At 37.6% G+C, this 16,345-nt stretch overlaps 4 protein-coding genes across 4 annotated transcripts; 2 read left to right on the forward strand and 2 right to left on the reverse strand.

Annotated features, from left to right (window-relative positions):
• Positions 1–260: 260 nt before the first annotated feature.
• Positions 261–6,365, forward strand: LOC116175649 (TOX high mobility group box family member 3-like). Its single transcript, XM_031493875.1, has 6 exons — positions 261–749; positions 796–911; positions 4,560–4,695; positions 4,886–5,257; positions 5,307–5,554; positions 5,735–6,365. Exons 1-6 carry the CDS (start codon positions 261–263, stop codon positions 5,799–5,801), a joined length of 1,428 nt encoding a protein of 475 aa, XP_031349735.1. The 3' UTR covers positions 5,802–6,365.
• A 4,873-nt stretch (positions 6,366–11,238) lies between these two features.
• Positions 11,239–14,216, forward strand: LOC116175957 (matrix metalloproteinase-25-like). Its single transcript, XM_031494349.1, has 9 exons — positions 11,239–11,511; positions 11,555–11,704; positions 11,763–11,869; positions 11,918–12,079; positions 12,130–12,413; positions 12,458–13,021; positions 13,069–13,191; positions 13,239–13,379; positions 13,432–14,216. Exons 1-9 carry the CDS (start codon positions 11,410–11,412, stop codon positions 13,623–13,625), a joined length of 1,827 nt encoding a protein of 608 aa, XP_031350209.1. The 5' UTR covers positions 11,239–11,409; the 3' UTR covers positions 13,626–14,216.
• A 283-nt stretch (positions 14,217–14,499) lies between these two features.
• On the reverse strand, positions 14,500–15,354 carry LOC116175960 (RWD domain-containing protein 4). Its single transcript, XM_031494353.1, has 3 exons — positions 15,143–15,354; positions 14,989–15,098; positions 14,500–14,941 (listed from the first exon to the last, which is right to left on the reverse strand). Exons 1-3 carry the CDS (start codon positions 15,245–15,247, stop codon positions 14,575–14,577), a joined length of 582 nt encoding a protein of 193 aa, XP_031350213.1. The 5' UTR covers positions 15,248–15,354; the 3' UTR covers positions 14,500–14,574.
• Positions 15,355–15,380: 26 nt separating this feature from the next.
• On the reverse strand, positions 15,381–16,285 carry LOC116175959 (probable DNA replication complex GINS protein PSF2). The gene is made up of 3 exons (XM_031494352.1): positions 15,864–16,285; positions 15,552–15,819; positions 15,381–15,502 (listed from the first exon to the last, which is right to left on the reverse strand). Exons 1-3 carry the CDS (start codon positions 16,106–16,108, stop codon positions 15,419–15,421), a joined length of 597 nt encoding a protein of 198 aa, XP_031350212.1. The 5' UTR covers positions 16,109–16,285; the 3' UTR covers positions 15,381–15,418.
• Between the last annotated feature and the right edge of the window lie 60 nt (positions 16,286–16,345).

Raw genomic sequence — 16,345 nt, forward strand, 5'->3', positions numbered from 1 at the left:
TACACGTAATGAATAATTTTCGCCGCAATGGTTGCATTAATCATTTTAGTTCTATTGTTTCATAAAGCCCCATTCATTGACGCCGTTTTCATGTGCAACTTTTGTACGACTGGTTCCAGCATCCTTAATTTCTGTTAGACCGCCGCCACTTTTAATGCATCTACCATTCTTCGAATCTCTACAAAACGAAACTAATTTCAAACTCTCCCAACTTAGAAAACTCGAATTATAGTTAAGTTTCCGTCTTCAGTTAGTTCTAAATGAGTGTTTCCTTTTTCTTCCAGACGTTTCATACTCCGAGTTTTGGCGATGAGGAATTCGACATTCCAGCGATCAATCCAGAGCAGCAACACGCGGCAAATCAGTATCAGCAGCAGCAACAACTTAATATGCAACAAATGAACCAGCAGCAGGACAATATGGGAATGCACGACCCTTCCGGCGGATACCAACAGCCGTTGTACCTCTCAGGCCCCGATCACGGCATCGTAAACCCCTCCTATCACAGCCCTCAGCCGCAACCGAATTATGCGATGAGTCCCGGACAACAACAGCACAACAATCAGTTGTTGATGATGCAACAGCAGCAGCAGATGATGATGAGCCACGGTCAGCCACCCCCCGGCGCTTTAGGACAGTACAACGCCTCTCCGACGCAAGGACGGGGTGGAAATAGCCCACCTGCCGCTCCGGGACAAGAACCAACTACCAGCGAGGACTCAGACGATAGCACTCCACATCCTGCAATTGTAAGTTTCGCCTAGTCCTCGTTCGCATATGAATACGTTCTTTCAGATCACCGCAATGAAACGGCCGTCTCCCGAACCTGCGGATCAAGGGTTAGCAAAAGTTCAAAAGAAGCCCAAAGTACAGAAAAAAAAGAAGAAGAAGGATCCTAACGAACCACAAAAGTACGCTTATTTATTTATTTTAAATTAAAAAATCACTTTGAAGGAAAAACCGAAATACAAAAGCCTGCAATTTTAATTTCCATTATCGTAAAACTGTCGTAAACATAAAAGTTTTCTTAAATTTTCTTGCAAGTTAGCTGTATAGGTATATACTCGTACTATATATTTATCTTTATATATGGCGCCATAAAGAGGGAATAAAAGTAAAAAAGGATCCCAAGAAGGAATATGACAGATGTAGTTCGTGCACTTAACGGCGTTTATGTTTGGATATCAAAATTTACTAGTATGCTTGCCGAAATTTTGTTTAGACAAAGCATGTAGAACGCCCAAAACGTAAGAAATTTAGAATTGAATTGCCCTGGTATAAAGTATAAGGCTATTGATTTTTACTCGGCTATTAAACGGTATTAAAATGTTGAGAATGCCATTTTCCCCCTTGTATCGAGAATGGAAGGGGGGGAGCGTTTATATGGCCCATAAACCTAACATTCTCCTGCGCAAGTTGTAAAGCAGATTTATTGTTGCAATTTTCTTTTACATACTATGTATTTCTATGTTTTGAAAAATTGATGGCTTTAATTTTGAAGTCTGTATTTTTGCGACGTTACTCGATTTTTTTGTTGTGCAATTACGTTTTATGTTTACGATTTTGGGAAATCAATACGCTTTTACGCCTTCTCACGGAAAAGAATAAATCCACCTCCACTTGTAATGGAAATGTGATGAAGTTCTCCGATCAGCTTTGGGAATAATTAATTGTTTAAAGAGAGAACGAAACTAACATTGAACTTCTTTTGTAGGGAAAGTCATAATTCATAATCATAAGTAAGGTAACTAGGTACTTGTGAAGACGCAAGTGTATTTTTTAATAACAAACGAAGGGCTAAACAAGGGGTCTGCAAGTAAAAGAAATATAGTTCTCGACTTCAAGTCAATCATTCAATCTTTCACGTTTTACAAATGAGACATAAAACTGAAATCCCTTCTTTACTTTAAAATCCACGTTTTCTCACCTCCTCACCCCTCATCCAGCACCTCACTCTTATTTGTTGCTGTCATTTCCACCTTCGAAAAGTTCCATAACATGCGTTCTATGTCCTCTTCTTCGTCACCGCATATTCTACATTATCTTTCTTCTTCTTCTTGTTTTCATTTCTTTCCCTCCCTCTTTATTTCCGCATCTGAATCTCGCTATTGTTTTAATATTTTTTCTTCCTTCCCACAAATATTTTGGTAACCACTTCCTTATTAGATCTTTCTTCCTTTTGCGCTCTGTTATCATATTTGTACATCTAGACCCTTTTGAGCTCATTTTCCATCTTTTCTTCTACCCCTCTCCTCCTTTCGACTTCAACCCGTCCGTATTCATTTCTTTCGTAATATTTTCCTCTGTAGTTCTTCCCACATTCATTTTGCGTTCATCCTTGTCAAGCATTCTTTCACCAATTCGCTTTCTCTATCTCCCCTTTCCTGCGCCCCGACGATATTTTTATCTTTTCCATTTTAGATTCTTCTTGTAGTTTACAACGGGGTTAAGTAGAGAATCGTGCTTGTCTACTCAAAATTGATCATGAACGTAGCAATCTGAGGATGTCGAGGTAGAATTAACATTTCAGCATTGTAAGATTTCACTTAACATCAAATTCTAGGAACTCTGTTGACTATTTGGCCTTCTGAAATCAACTCCTGACTTGACAATAAATTTACATTTTCTTTTGTAATTTAGTTGTAAAGTAAATGGTCCATTTTTGCTAAATAATAGTTATTTACATAAAAATCAGAAAAATGACGCATAAAGGGCGAGGAAATATTAAAGTACGAGGCCCCTTTAGCACTGAGTATTTTAATTTCCGAGAACTTACGCATAAAATATGTAGATGACGCGGAAATTTACACTAATCATTTTCGATCGCGCTGTATATAATCCAATTATTAATTTAATGTTCCTTTGACATTTGACAACGACGTCAAAAGTCTCACTAAAGTGTCAAATTTACGCTAAAACGTATATTTTGTGAGATTCTAGTTTTGCTATCTAATCGAAAAGAGGCAAAAAAAAAATGTAAGTAACGTGTACAAAAAACATATCCGTAAACAAGGTTTGCTATGAATTTTGAACAACAATTAGTCACACAGGGACATTTGACAGTCCAAACGGGTTGTAACTATTTTAAACAAAAGAAATGTTTGTCAGCTGAAATTCTCAAATCCTCATTTACCTACATGTCACATTTTATCTCTTTGCAGTGGCGGATTTACATATAGGCACACTAGGCACGTGCCTAGGGGTGGCAGCTTTAGGGGGCGGCATTTTTTGCACTATATTTATTTTACGTAACATTTTAAGTTTTAAAATAAGTCCGTTAATAAGTTACAAATGACAAAAATGTTTAATTAAAATTATGAAATAAATTGGAATTGGTAGATAGCGAGGTAGATCGTTTCTTTTCATATTAGTTTTAAAAATGTCATGTTATAATTTGAATTTTATTTTAGAATGTATTGCAATTTAAAGATTATTTTGGGGCGCATATCTTTCGGTGTGCTTAGGGGCAAAATTTAAATCTGCCACTGTCTCTTTGTCAATATGTTTAATGAAATCCACACATAGCGACTGCAAAGGGACCGGTATATTGCGTCGTACTAACAGGATGACGCAAAAAAACGGATCATTTTTTAAATTAATTTTATTAATATACTAAGCGGCGATAAGGTAATCCGGCACCCAAATTTTTCGCTTAAGTATGCCGCATTAATAGATTTGTATGGGAAATAAAGCATTTTTTATATCCTACATGTACTATGTGAGAAATAAATTCTCTCATAGACTCCTACAGTAAAAGAGTGCGAAAGTAGGTACATAAAAGTCCACCATTTTGTTTAAGCAACCGACGCGCGCGGTCTACTACTAAATACTCTCCGCACGCCCGCGACAGGCGCCAACGAAAACAAAAAGACGCGTGATTTCCTTGGCAAGGTAAGTCCATAAATAGGTACCCACCTACCAAAATACCGATTTACATTGCCGCAAAACAATAATCAGGCTTATACAGGGAAAAGGGCGCGTGGGAGAACAGCGTTTTACTGTTTACTTGTGAAGACATATGGCGCACGCCGTCGATTTTATGAAAAATACGTAGTCTAATACAGTTGGTCCCCAAAAGCTGAGTCCTATTAAACGGATGTACTTTGTAATATGTATCAGAACCTAATTTAACGTTTTTTCCGCCTCCAAAACGGATCGTCATTATTAAAAGCGACGTGGCCGTAGTAACCCGCACCCCACTGTACTTTTCAAAGAATATGTGATTTTGAGTTTGTAAATATTTTAAACAAAAGAAATAATTTTGTCAAATGTGGGATCAATCTGTCAAACAATTACTTTTTGATTTTTTGTCTAGAAGTATTTTGCAGGTGCTTTCAAATATCAGTGATATAGGTACCAAATTTATAAGTGATTTGGGTTAATTAACTTAATTAATCAGTCTATGTATCTAGATACGAAACAGTTATCTGGAGTTAGATCCAGAAATTATTAGGTATCTAATATAATATCCATCAACAACGGTTATTGCGTTTGAATTATTGTAAAGTCCCAAAAGTACCGTCATAATGTAATAGAAAAATAATAAGATCTCTTTTCAGGCCTGTGTCCGCATATGCGTTATTTTTCCGTGATACTCAAGCTGCCATTAAGGGACAAAATCCTAGTGCAAGTTTCGGTGAGGTTTCGAAAATTGTTGCTTCAATGTGGGATGCATTGGATTCGGAACATAAGAATGTGAGTATTTTTCATAGACTAATTAGGTCTACGTATTTTTGTCTAAATTAATTTCTGACCATAGTCCTCTAAGCCTTTTATTATCAGGAATTTTTAATATCTCAAATCATGTGAAGTAAAAAAAAGGAGAAGGTGTCTATTACGCTTCATACCCTTTATTTAGTATTTATTTATTCTTTTTTGTTGCTAGGTATATAAAAAGAAAACAGAAGCTGCTAAGAAGGAATATTTGAAAGCTTTAGCTGCCTATAGGGCGAGTTTAGTTTCAAAAGGAGCCGGTGAAGGAGACGGTATGTACGGAAATTATGGCAATTACGGCGCGGGACCACCTCCTCAGTATAACGCCTACTCGCCACAAAACACCTTACCCTCACCACCAATGACGACAGCACCCGCACCTACGAGCCAGCAGCAACCGCTCATGGCCAAAAAGCCTATGATGAGTCCGATGAACGGACAGCAACATCAAGCGATGTTACAATCACCTATGGGTCCAGTGCCAAATCATATGAACATGCCCCAGCACATGCCGCAGGGACACAACACAACCTACATGCAACAGGTAGCACCTTCACCCTTTCGAAAAATCCACCTAACCGCCTGTCTTACAGCAGCAAGTCGCCCAGCAGCACATGCAGCACGTATCGCCACCACCGATGGTGTCAACCTCGCCTCCCGTCTCATCGGCCGGACCGGCGGCTTCCCAAGTTCCCCCCAACTCGGCGCAGCCGAACGTTGGCCAAGGTCCGATGCGCCCACCTAACTCCTGCATTCGTAACGGCTGCCCCAATCCAGCCATCTCCAACGCCGAATGGGAAGACGAGTACTGCAGCAATGAGTGTGTTGTCAGTCACTGCCGGTAAGTCCGCCAATGTGGAAGAGCCACATGCAAATGTTGTTGCCTCATTGAGGGAAAAAAATGTCTAATGCCAATTAATTCTAATTAATAACGATATCACAGCTTAAATGAGAACAGTGACAACATCTACATGTTTTGCACATTTAACGCGCATCAAATCTAATTTAAATAATTTTCCAGGGACGTATTTTCCAATTGGGTGGCGACAAATCAAAATCAATCACAAAATTACTCGACCGTTAAATAAATTTCGAATAGATAAGAGAGTTTATATTCGAAAACTTTAGCAATACTGAGATGGTAGTTATGTTTTACATATAGGTGGTGACTGCAAAGTCTGGACATGTTTTAAGAATAAAGTTACGAGTTATGTAAATAAAAAATGATTGATAATCATCACGGTGGGATTGTATTGTCGCAGAAAAATGGAAGCAATACAGTTTCGCTAATTTTTAGGTATACAAAAAAAGACACTTGTAATCTCAACTTTTTTCTCTCGCTTTGGAAGACTGTTTGATGCCGTATTTATTACTCTTACCTTTGAGAAAAGGGGAGGGACATTCAGTAATAAATACGGGCCCGATCCGCACTCCAGACTGAGAGGACATAGCATTAGTATAATGTGTATATTACGACATTTGTTAATCATGCTCTGTATATGCATGTATCTTGATAAAGTTAAAGTAGGTAGATATGTCCAAAGTAAGGTAAAATATCATTACGTTTTAGTTTTTAGGTAATCTGTGTTGTTGAAATTTTATTAAAAATTGTGAATATCAAAATCATACCATAATAAATACCGTTCCTTCTTTTTAAATATTTTTAATAACAATCGAAGGTAGTGAATTGAAGATAGTGTTACCTTATTCTTCATGTTCCGTTCATCGTAAACCAGTATTAATCTCCAGTTATTTTTGTATCGTTCATTGACCAATAAAATTACGCTTTCCCAGTGTATATATCAATTTTAATTGTTATTTTGTTGTTATTGTAAGCAGTTTGTTCGAATGCAATACCTTTACATATGGAAACATGGTGACGGATGTACATTTTGTGAATATATAATTTGTTGGACCAAACTGTTTGAAACAGTACTCTTTTTTAAAAATGCAATATTGTTTTCCGTTTCAGCAACACCTTCGTACTGTTTGAAATACTTTGGACTGTGTGAGAGATTAGACGTAATGTCACATGATGGTCGAGACATTTAATTAAGTTAGAATTTTTAAGTTGCGACGAAAGTGAACGTTCAAAAATGAATTACTTTTAAGCAATCTGCAATTTATTTAAGCTTTAAAAAATATTGTTGAGTACAGTTTTGTTTCATTTTTACATTGTAAATATCATACTTTATCCGACATGCACACTACCTATAATGTGTAATCAATATTTAAAATAATAAATAGATCTAATTAAATTTATTATCATTTACTGAACTGTTTCTGGTAGATGGTAGTTAGATGAAGTATACCACTGAATAAAAGAAGTACACTGGTTCAAGTAACTTCCACCGCGCGAGTATGAGGAGTAGGGAACGCGGTGCTCTCTTCACTCATTCTCCTCCAAGCGTTTCATTATTTTCGTGACCGTAACCGCTGAGCGCTGACGCTCCTAACATTCGATCTTTCACTTTAAAAAAAAAGGAGGCGCTTTTGAGGCTCTGCAGAGAGGCGCGGCTGATAGCGAAACAATGCTTATTTATATGGACTTGTAGTGCACTAGCACTTCGGCTACACAAACGCGTGCTGCTGGTAGCGCGTGCCCTTCACAGGGCGCGATTCGCAGCGCCACTCTTAGCGGAAAGCGCACGTACCAAAAGGGCCGCCATTCTTTGAAAAAATGCGTTGGTGTCGCACGTCACTACACTCACACCCCCTCCAACAACATGGATACAAAAGTCACAGTAATTTGCTGATATGTGTATGTGTATGCGCTGCTTTATTATTAAAGAGTAATTGTTCAAATTCCCACAGGAAAATGTTTGTTGACCTGTTACGCCATTCATTGTAATTTGGATGTTATAACAATTATTTATTAATTACGGTAAATTTTTGTTATTGGTATCTATAGGTACAACCTACATAACTGAAAATTGGTTTGTTTTAGATTCCTTTTTGTGCATCTTTTTATTAACACGGGACTCACTCATTTTCCCTTTGCGATCTTGACGCACTTCCCGTCAGGCATTAATAACTGTCTATAACGATCTTTTAAAAAGCAAAGCCCCAAATTCGCGGCATCCTTTACGTGTGCCCTTTTTTTAAAGAAAAGATTCTCCAATTGGATTCCCTTAGATCACAGATTTCCTTTCTGGGACACCACGTTGAAAACACAAGTTCTCGACGGAAGTTAAGCAACGTCGCGGGCGCGGTCAGTACCTAATTTGGGATGGGGGTGACCACTTGGTAACACTGCATGCGTGCAATTTTTGTTAGATGGGTCGGGTCCCAGTCAACTTTGGGATCCACTGCTAATACATTCCATGCAAGCTCCTGCTAGCGTTAAAGGCTTTTAATTTGGTTTTATGGTTTTTAAGTACCTAAGTACCACCTCAATCCAAAGAATCTCTCTAAAAGCCTCCAAAATTATTTAAGAACCTTTTAAAGCCGAGTTTTTAAAGGCGTTTAGTTTTATCAACTTTTAGAACGGTGAATTTAGACATTCAGTCTTTAAGAGCTCTAGTCGTCAAGAAGAGCGAATCTAGAAGTCTGAAAATCCTTAAGGAGCTTTTTTGTCTCCCTAAAATACTCTACGAATCCATAGAGTAAAATAGAGTAAATAATATAAAGAGGTGTCATGGGATAGGATATTGTTGCAGTAGAAAAATCTTGTAAGGAAGTGTTGCTATCTTGTGACTGTTCTTCAAAGCTGTTGTATCGTAAACAAAGTTGAGATTTGAATTACGTCATTACTTTGCACCAGACACAGACCAGACCATGATACTGTCAGCATTATATTTAATCACCGGAATGTGATATTATGCTTCTTATGCAAGGAGTCTTTTAATTCTTTCAGGCCATAGACCTATTTATTTTATTATTTTTAACGCCTTACCTTTACCCAATTACAAACTTTATTTGAATTTAGCTAGCAATGAAAATTAAATAGGTACAGTGAGAAAATATAACTGATTATGCGTATCATTTCTAACGTCCTTTTGCGCAATTCACTAATGTGGGAGAGCTGTAAGTATAGTGTATTTGTGAGAGAAAAGATCAATTCCATCCATACTACCATTGTATATAAAGATGTATATTATATACAATGATATTTTTTTTTCGGGACAGAAAAAGGCAGTATTAACCTTCCTTTTTTCCAAAAATCGACTGCACCAAAATTTCTCGGGAAAACACTTTTTCTTATTAATTTTGGTGCGTAGAATCCAAAACAATTCGTACTTTTTCGATTTGACTTCTCAATCAAAAGTTATAGACTAGAAACCAATTTCGAAAGAAAATTCAAAGGGCTGTAACTTTTGAACTATTAGCCCAATCTTGGAACTGTTTGAAATTATGGATTCTACAGGCCACATTCTATAAGAAAATTTTTTTCCGGGTCGATCTGAGACCATTTTTTTTCGGGGCTCAAAAAAAGGCAGTGTATAACCTTCCTTTTTTACCAAAAATCGACTGCACCAAAATTTCTCGGGAAAACACTTTTTCTCATTAATTTTGGGGTGTAGAATCCAAAACAATTCGTACTTTTTCGATCAGACTTCTCAATCAAAAGTTATAGACTAGAAACGCATTCAAAAAATACTAAGTACATCGGAACTGATTTGGCACTGGGCAGTCGGCAGTTCCGCACAGAAAAATCAGGAAAATTCTCTCTTCGCTGACCTATTAATCTACAGAACAAAGCGATACAAGCTTTATACAGGAGGTCGATTGTGTCCGTCTGTCCGTCCGTGAACAGGATGGGTAACTGCCAAACGCTTGAGCCGATTTGGTTCAAACTGCGCACAGTTGGCCTATAGGTACTATATATCATGTGTAATAAACTTATTAAAAATGGGCCAAATCCAAGCACCCCTTACATGCATGTACCTATTTCTCATGTTCAAAAACATGCACACAATAAATATGAAATATTTTTGCCTATTGTACACAATATACGAATTTGAGTTTTCATAAAATAATTGTTACGTAAATCAGTGATGTCATTTAAAACGCTATGCCTTCTTGCGATGCAAATATAGCTAAGATAATGTTCTATAATGGGCATCATCAAACGATATGCAAAAGTTTATTATTAAATGACAAATTGTGGTACAGAGGTCAAGGTAAAGACCATCTTTCGTCAATGGCAGAATATTCATTATGTTATGTGAGTAGCAAAATGTTGCTGATAAATAAAAGTATACATTTCAGGGTCGCGGTCGCCCCTCCATTCTCCCCTTATATTAACGCACAACGAGATAACAACATTAACAAGCAGTGTTACTTGTTAGTAATAATTTTGTACACTATTCTTGAATTCAGAGGGAGCGTCGGCATCTGCTTTTCGCCATCTATGTTCAGGGATAGTCTCTCACTGCCACAAATTTATACAACATGGAACCTCTTTATAAGAATCCTTGTAAAACTCCTTATAAAAGTCCCCTGTATATGTATTCTCAAAATTTTACAAGAACATCCACTGCAAATGCTTTAAAATCTTTACAAGAATTTTAATTTTTAAAGGGTTTCTTGAGTCTTGAGTTTTCATATGTGCTTAATAAAAAACCTTTGAGGTCCTCCAAGAGCTTTCTAGATTACCTTATTTTAAAGTCGGCATCAGGATTTAAGAGGGTTTATGTAACTTGCCGAGCCTACCAAGCAAAAGTATTGGGATACAGTGTGAATCTAAACCATGAAAACTGGCGTTTATCAAAACCTTGTTCATAAAAGGCCCTGGAACGGACAACTAACGGCGGTCGCCGCCTTCCGAAGCTTTTAAGAGACAAAAAAATATCGAATAATTCCTATTTAAAACTTTTCAGATTTGGAGACGAAACGTTTTAGACTAGGGAAGTACAGCATTTTTTGTAAAAAATTGTTTCTTTCAGTTTCCTATGTTTCCTGTGAGAGCTGAAAAAACCTTTCAAGAGCATCGGTCTCTTGCGGAACTTGCATCTGCTCAACATCCAATTGAATAAGGTTTTCCCTTAGACCAGCAGGAACCTCTACATCATTTCAAAAAATCCTAATAAATTGTCTAATTTTGTATGTAATTGCGGAATTTCAGGAATCGAAAATGTAGCACGTCTCGTTTCTAGAGTTGTCATGAACCCACATATAGATAGACGAATTCAATTAGTTCTCATCAACTCCGAAGGTCTTTTGACTTTTTTATCAATACGAACACATCACTTAAATTAGAGCGGAATGGATGGCGGACCCTGACCTATACAATAATGGTATCCGCAAAATTCATGCGAATGAGTGTATTTGATAAAAAACACTCATTCCCATGACAAATCACTATGCTGATTTGCGTAATCTGGATATTGGCGTCTTTACGGAGGAAAACAACTCGTAAAACATATCTCCGAATGAATCTCATTGATAAAAGTGGAAGTTTTGCCAAATTTTGTTGAGGAAGTGATGTTGCGTATCGGAAAACTAACGAATTAGCTTTGGCAACCGCAAGTGATTCACGCGCACTTTCTTAATTGTCGCGCGGGTATAAATAAATAAATCTATGAAATACCATCAGTCAACAAACTATTGTCACAATTAGTAATTCCATTGCCCGCGATGACGGCCTTAAGTTCAATGTAACCGACAGCTTATTTTCTATCGGGGCAACTTATCTATCGTTGCGTTATCACATTGCATTACCATCCTTATTATAATTACAATAATTGCATAAAAATGAAGTGCTTTTTTTGTTCTTTAATATTGTTAAAAGTTGCGCTATGCCATCCAGTCCCATCGGTTTCACCAATAGCCTCAACTTTACCAACGAGTGAAACGGTAACACCCTCTTTGTCCTACAAATTTTTATCGAAATTTTTAGTTTGATTTCATGAAACGGTATGGATATTTGGATGACACACCAAATTCCGAAGCTCTCTATACTGAAGATGCAATACGCGATGTTATCAAGACTATGCAAAAGTTTGGCGGGATACCACAAACTGGTGTTGTTGATAACGCAACTTTGGCGGTGAGTACCTACTGCAAAGGCCGTCCTTGGATTTTGAATCTGTCTTCTTTGATAACAGCTAATGAAGGCGCGAAGATGCGGAGTGCCCGATATTATAAGAAATTCTAGGAGCAAGAGATATGTGCTCGGATCCAAGGGTTGGAAGAAACGCCATATTACTTACTAGTACGTAATGGCACAGCCTGAAAACATAATGCTAATGATTTGTTGCAGTTTGTACAATTGGACACCGAAGCTTGGTGAAGAAGTGATAGCGCAAAATATCCAACAAGCTCTGGACACTTGGGGCAAGTACGGAAGGCTAACATTTACTCGTGTCTACGATTTCAATGCCGACATCATTGTCATGTTTGCTCGCGGTCCTCATGGCGATAAGTAAATCATTCTTCGGTTATTATAATCTTAACATTAGCGTGTATCTTCAGCTTTGCTTTCGACGGACCTGGAGAGGTACTGGCTCACGCGTTCTTCCCCTCGGATTTCCACGGGAGAGGAGGTGACATACATTTTGATGAAGAAGAAGAATGGAGCATCCACACCAAGGAATCAACCCAAGGTACTGATTTCTTCACCGTTGCCTTCCACGAGTTGGGGCACTCGCTTGGCCTCTCCCATTCCCCTGTAGTCTCATCGATAATGTTCCCCTACTATCAAGGTTACGCGAATGATTTAGACTACGACGATATTTTGGGAATGTACGCTCTGTACAGTAAGTAGTACTCGAATTGTAATTGGAAACTATCAATCACGTAGTTCAAGGAATGCCGGAATCCGGACCCGTGCATTTTCCTCCACCGTCTCCACCAAGAACAACCACAGCACGGACTCCTCCAGCGTACGACTACGATGAAGATGAAAATAGTGTTGAGGAAACCGACCAAGTAGATACCGATAAGGAAGACGGCAGCTACAATGAAGATGACAACGAAATACCTAATATACCTGAAACTGAGGAACCCGAACAACCGGAAACCGGCTACGAATCTAATGAAGATGACAAAGATGAAGGTTTGACAGACGATGTTGTGAAAGAGGAAGATCTTGATGAAGATGAAGAACATCTACCAGACGAAGACGTTACACCAGGTGCAGAGCCTTCAATTCCGGATGTATGCGAAGGAAATATTGACGCCATTTCTGCGATACGCGAACAGCTCTTTGTTTTTAAAGGGGAATACTTCTGGCGTTTGAGGGATAAGAACCAATTAGAGCAGGGATATCCCGCCCGCATACAGCAGATGTTCCCTCTTCCAGAATCGATACGAAAGATCGACGCGGTATACGAAAGACCAGACAGCATGATCGTGCTATTTTCAGGTATGTGGTTTTTCTCTCGTAGAACAAAGCAAACCAGAAATTTACAGGCAGTCAATTTTGGGTTTATGACGGTCACGTGTTTGTTGAAGACAGCCCTCAAAGCTTATCAAAGTACGGTCTCCCGGACGATTTGGATCGAATTGATGCTGTTATTAGCTGGCCTAAGAATGGTACTTGCGTGCCGAGCGCTTGGATTTTATAATCAGGATTATTTCAGGAAAAACTTATTTGTTCAAAAATGACAGGATGTGGAGATATAATGAAGATACACGAACTGTAGATGCCGGTTATCCGATGCATATACAAAGATGGCGTGGTGTTCCCGAAAATCTGGACGCAGCAATGTCATGGAATGATGGTAGTTGAGCTCTCTACGCTAACTAATGCACTTTATAATGTTCAAATTCCAGGAAAGACGTACTTTTTCAAGGGGAAGCTTTATTGGACGTTTGATGATACATGGATAAGCGTCACGGAAACATCTCCTCTGCCGATGCCTCAGCTATGGTTAGGCTGTCCAGAAAAGCAGTTTGTTAGAGATTATTTTGCTAACCATAAACCGAAAAACGAAACTGATTACCATCAACTTTATGGGCAGCCTTAGTTGTATTTACTGTTATTTGTTCATTAATAAACATATACATTGTTGAGCTAACTTATTTAAGAAAAAAAGGTCTTATGAACGAACGGGCAGCAGTACTTATAACCCACACACTGGACCTCTCTGCTGTTCGAAAGACCTGTAGTTATCGACTGATATGAGAAAGTACCTATATAACTTTTGAATGTAAAGTTTAGTCTTGAGCTTCACTTGACATTGCCTTTGGTGTTATTATATGTTACATTACTCATAGGATGATTTCAAAGTAGTTTTACTGATTACAGTTCCGAATAGCCTTCAGGAGATTTTGACTATGAATTGGAATTCTTTAAAAGGGAATGGCGTTTTAGATAAAAAAAATCACGTATAAAGGTTTTTTTACAGGTGACTGTGACTAATAGTTTCTAGCATCATCCTGTTCATCATTTAGTCATATCAATCATCTTGGTTATTTAAGCCCCAATTGCCAGGGGTGGGTAAAATACCTACATCTAAAAATTTATTTTATTTAAAATGTAAAATTGGAAATTGTTTTTGGACGTTTATACCTATTAAATAGATAATAACTAATTAAAATTTCAAATACAAATGTTATTTGACGATTTCTTTATTTGGCATGAATCATGAACATTCCTGCCACAAGGTGACTCCCAGAGTTTTACAACTTTGATGATTTTTTGAACAGAGTAAAGAATTTTGAGATGTAGAAATCCAAAAGACCAAAATTTGTTAAGATTAGACCTCTATATGAAAAGTTGTACTCCTACTTTGGAAATCATTTTTTTTTTTTTGCATAATTTTTGATGATCTGGCTATTTAGTTCTAGCTTTACTATCTACAGCATGTAGAATGTAGAAAGGTTAATGTAAATAACACATTCGTAAAAATCATTTATAAATAATTCGTTATTAAAAGTTACTAATCGTATAACGTGACTTATAAAGGTAACAATTTATGATGTAGACGCCGAGACTTGGTCCTCCTTGCTACCAGTTTGCGATAGGTGTTTAACAATATCGACCCAATCCCAACCACGAGGTCTTTCTCCCTTATCTCCAACCTTATCCCACTGTCTCCTTTTTTGTGCCTTTGTCAATTGCTCCTTCTTTAAACATTTTTTCTTATTGTCGTCCACTTGATCACCGATTGTCAATTCCTCAACTTTGTCGGTCACAATTTCTGCATTAGCCAATTCCTTTACAAAGTCATCGAATTTTTCCTTGACATACTCGAAGAGAGAATACGTCATTGACATCCCTAAGTATTGTTCGGCTTCCCCCAATACCATGTCTTTTACTCTCTGCTTTAAAGAAGCATTTCTAAAAGCATACAATTTATTGAACGCAACTTTCTATTCAACTATTACATGTGACGATTGTAGAATGTGTCCATATTTACATCGGGTTTTTCGGTTGGGTAATTTTCGCCCCATATTATTTCTAACAGCAATGATCGTGGACTATCGGGTTCTCCATACTGAAAAGGAATTAATTAACTATTGAAGTACGGCAAGGTCTCACCTTATACTGAAAGACGGTGTTGGAAACTTGCTTGAAGGCAGTGTCGCCTTCGTAAATTGATAACAAAGCTTCTCGTTCCTCATCCTGAAATTCCAATTCGCTCATAATTACGGGACGAGCATTACGTATTTTTTTGGTTTACTTTTGAAAATTCAGACAAGACGGCGTGACTTAACCTTACTTTTATTTGACGTTAACCACACACTGTTGCATTTTTTATTTGGAGGGAATACACATGTCAAATTAAATAGAACATTTATTATTTAAATTACAATATTATTTAAATGTTGAAATTACAGTTGATGAGTTTAATAAACCTAATGAGGTACTTTGAGATGGAGTGCTAAAGCGTGGTCGTTCCTGAAACATAGAGGGTAACTTTTAACTTAATAACGACACCACTACTAACCATTTTCATGCGATGTATTTGATCCATTGCATGTGGTATAAGGGGACGCATACTATTAATTTCCATTATCGTTAGATTATCTACATTACCATATGATTTTCCAGTTATCAATGTGTTAACAGACGATCTTAGCTTAGCCATGCGTATATCCCAAATATCTTTTATTATTGTTCGAACTTCATCAGCACGTGCGATATCATCCGTGGCTATGCTGAGCAACAATTTACCCTCAATCATGTAGTGTTCACTCGGCATTTTGACAAAGTTTCTACAAATTTATTCAAGAATCCCCTCGACAAAAGTAAACTGTACCTGGAAGCCTTTTCGGCTTCTTTTAACAATTCTAATTGCTCGACATCCATCCAGTCTGGCGGCTGAATTTTGCATTTACGTTGCTGCTTCAAATTGACTGCTACCCATAAAGGGACATTAACTGGAAGACTTGCACGAAAGGGTCCGATGTCTCCAGACACTAAATGTATCGTGCTACTATTAAAGGTTGGGATTATGCTAATTAGTTGCTTTTCTCCGAGAAATTCTACTTCTTCGGGATTCATTTGTATTAAGTCCTTAATTGTTTACAAATTGTGTAATTCGGACAGTCCTAACCTAAGAAAACAAAAGGGTTAGAAACCGTGACAACACTGTTGCAGTACAATGACTGTGGTTGCAGTAACGCACTCACCAGTGGCGGATCAATGGGAAGTTTGCCATCAAATGCATAAACAAAACTACAACTTTTTCTTTTGTCACCTGCATGCGATATTTGTTTATATAGTTAGGAACAAATTACA

This window comes from Photinus pyralis, unplaced genomic scaffold (assembly GCF_008802855.1).
Source record: "Photinus pyralis isolate 1611_PpyrPB1 unplaced genomic scaffold, Ppyr1.3 Ppyr1.4_LG7, whole genome shotgun sequence".
NCBI lineage: Eukaryota > Metazoa > Arthropoda > Insecta > Coleoptera > Lampyridae > Photinus > Photinus pyralis.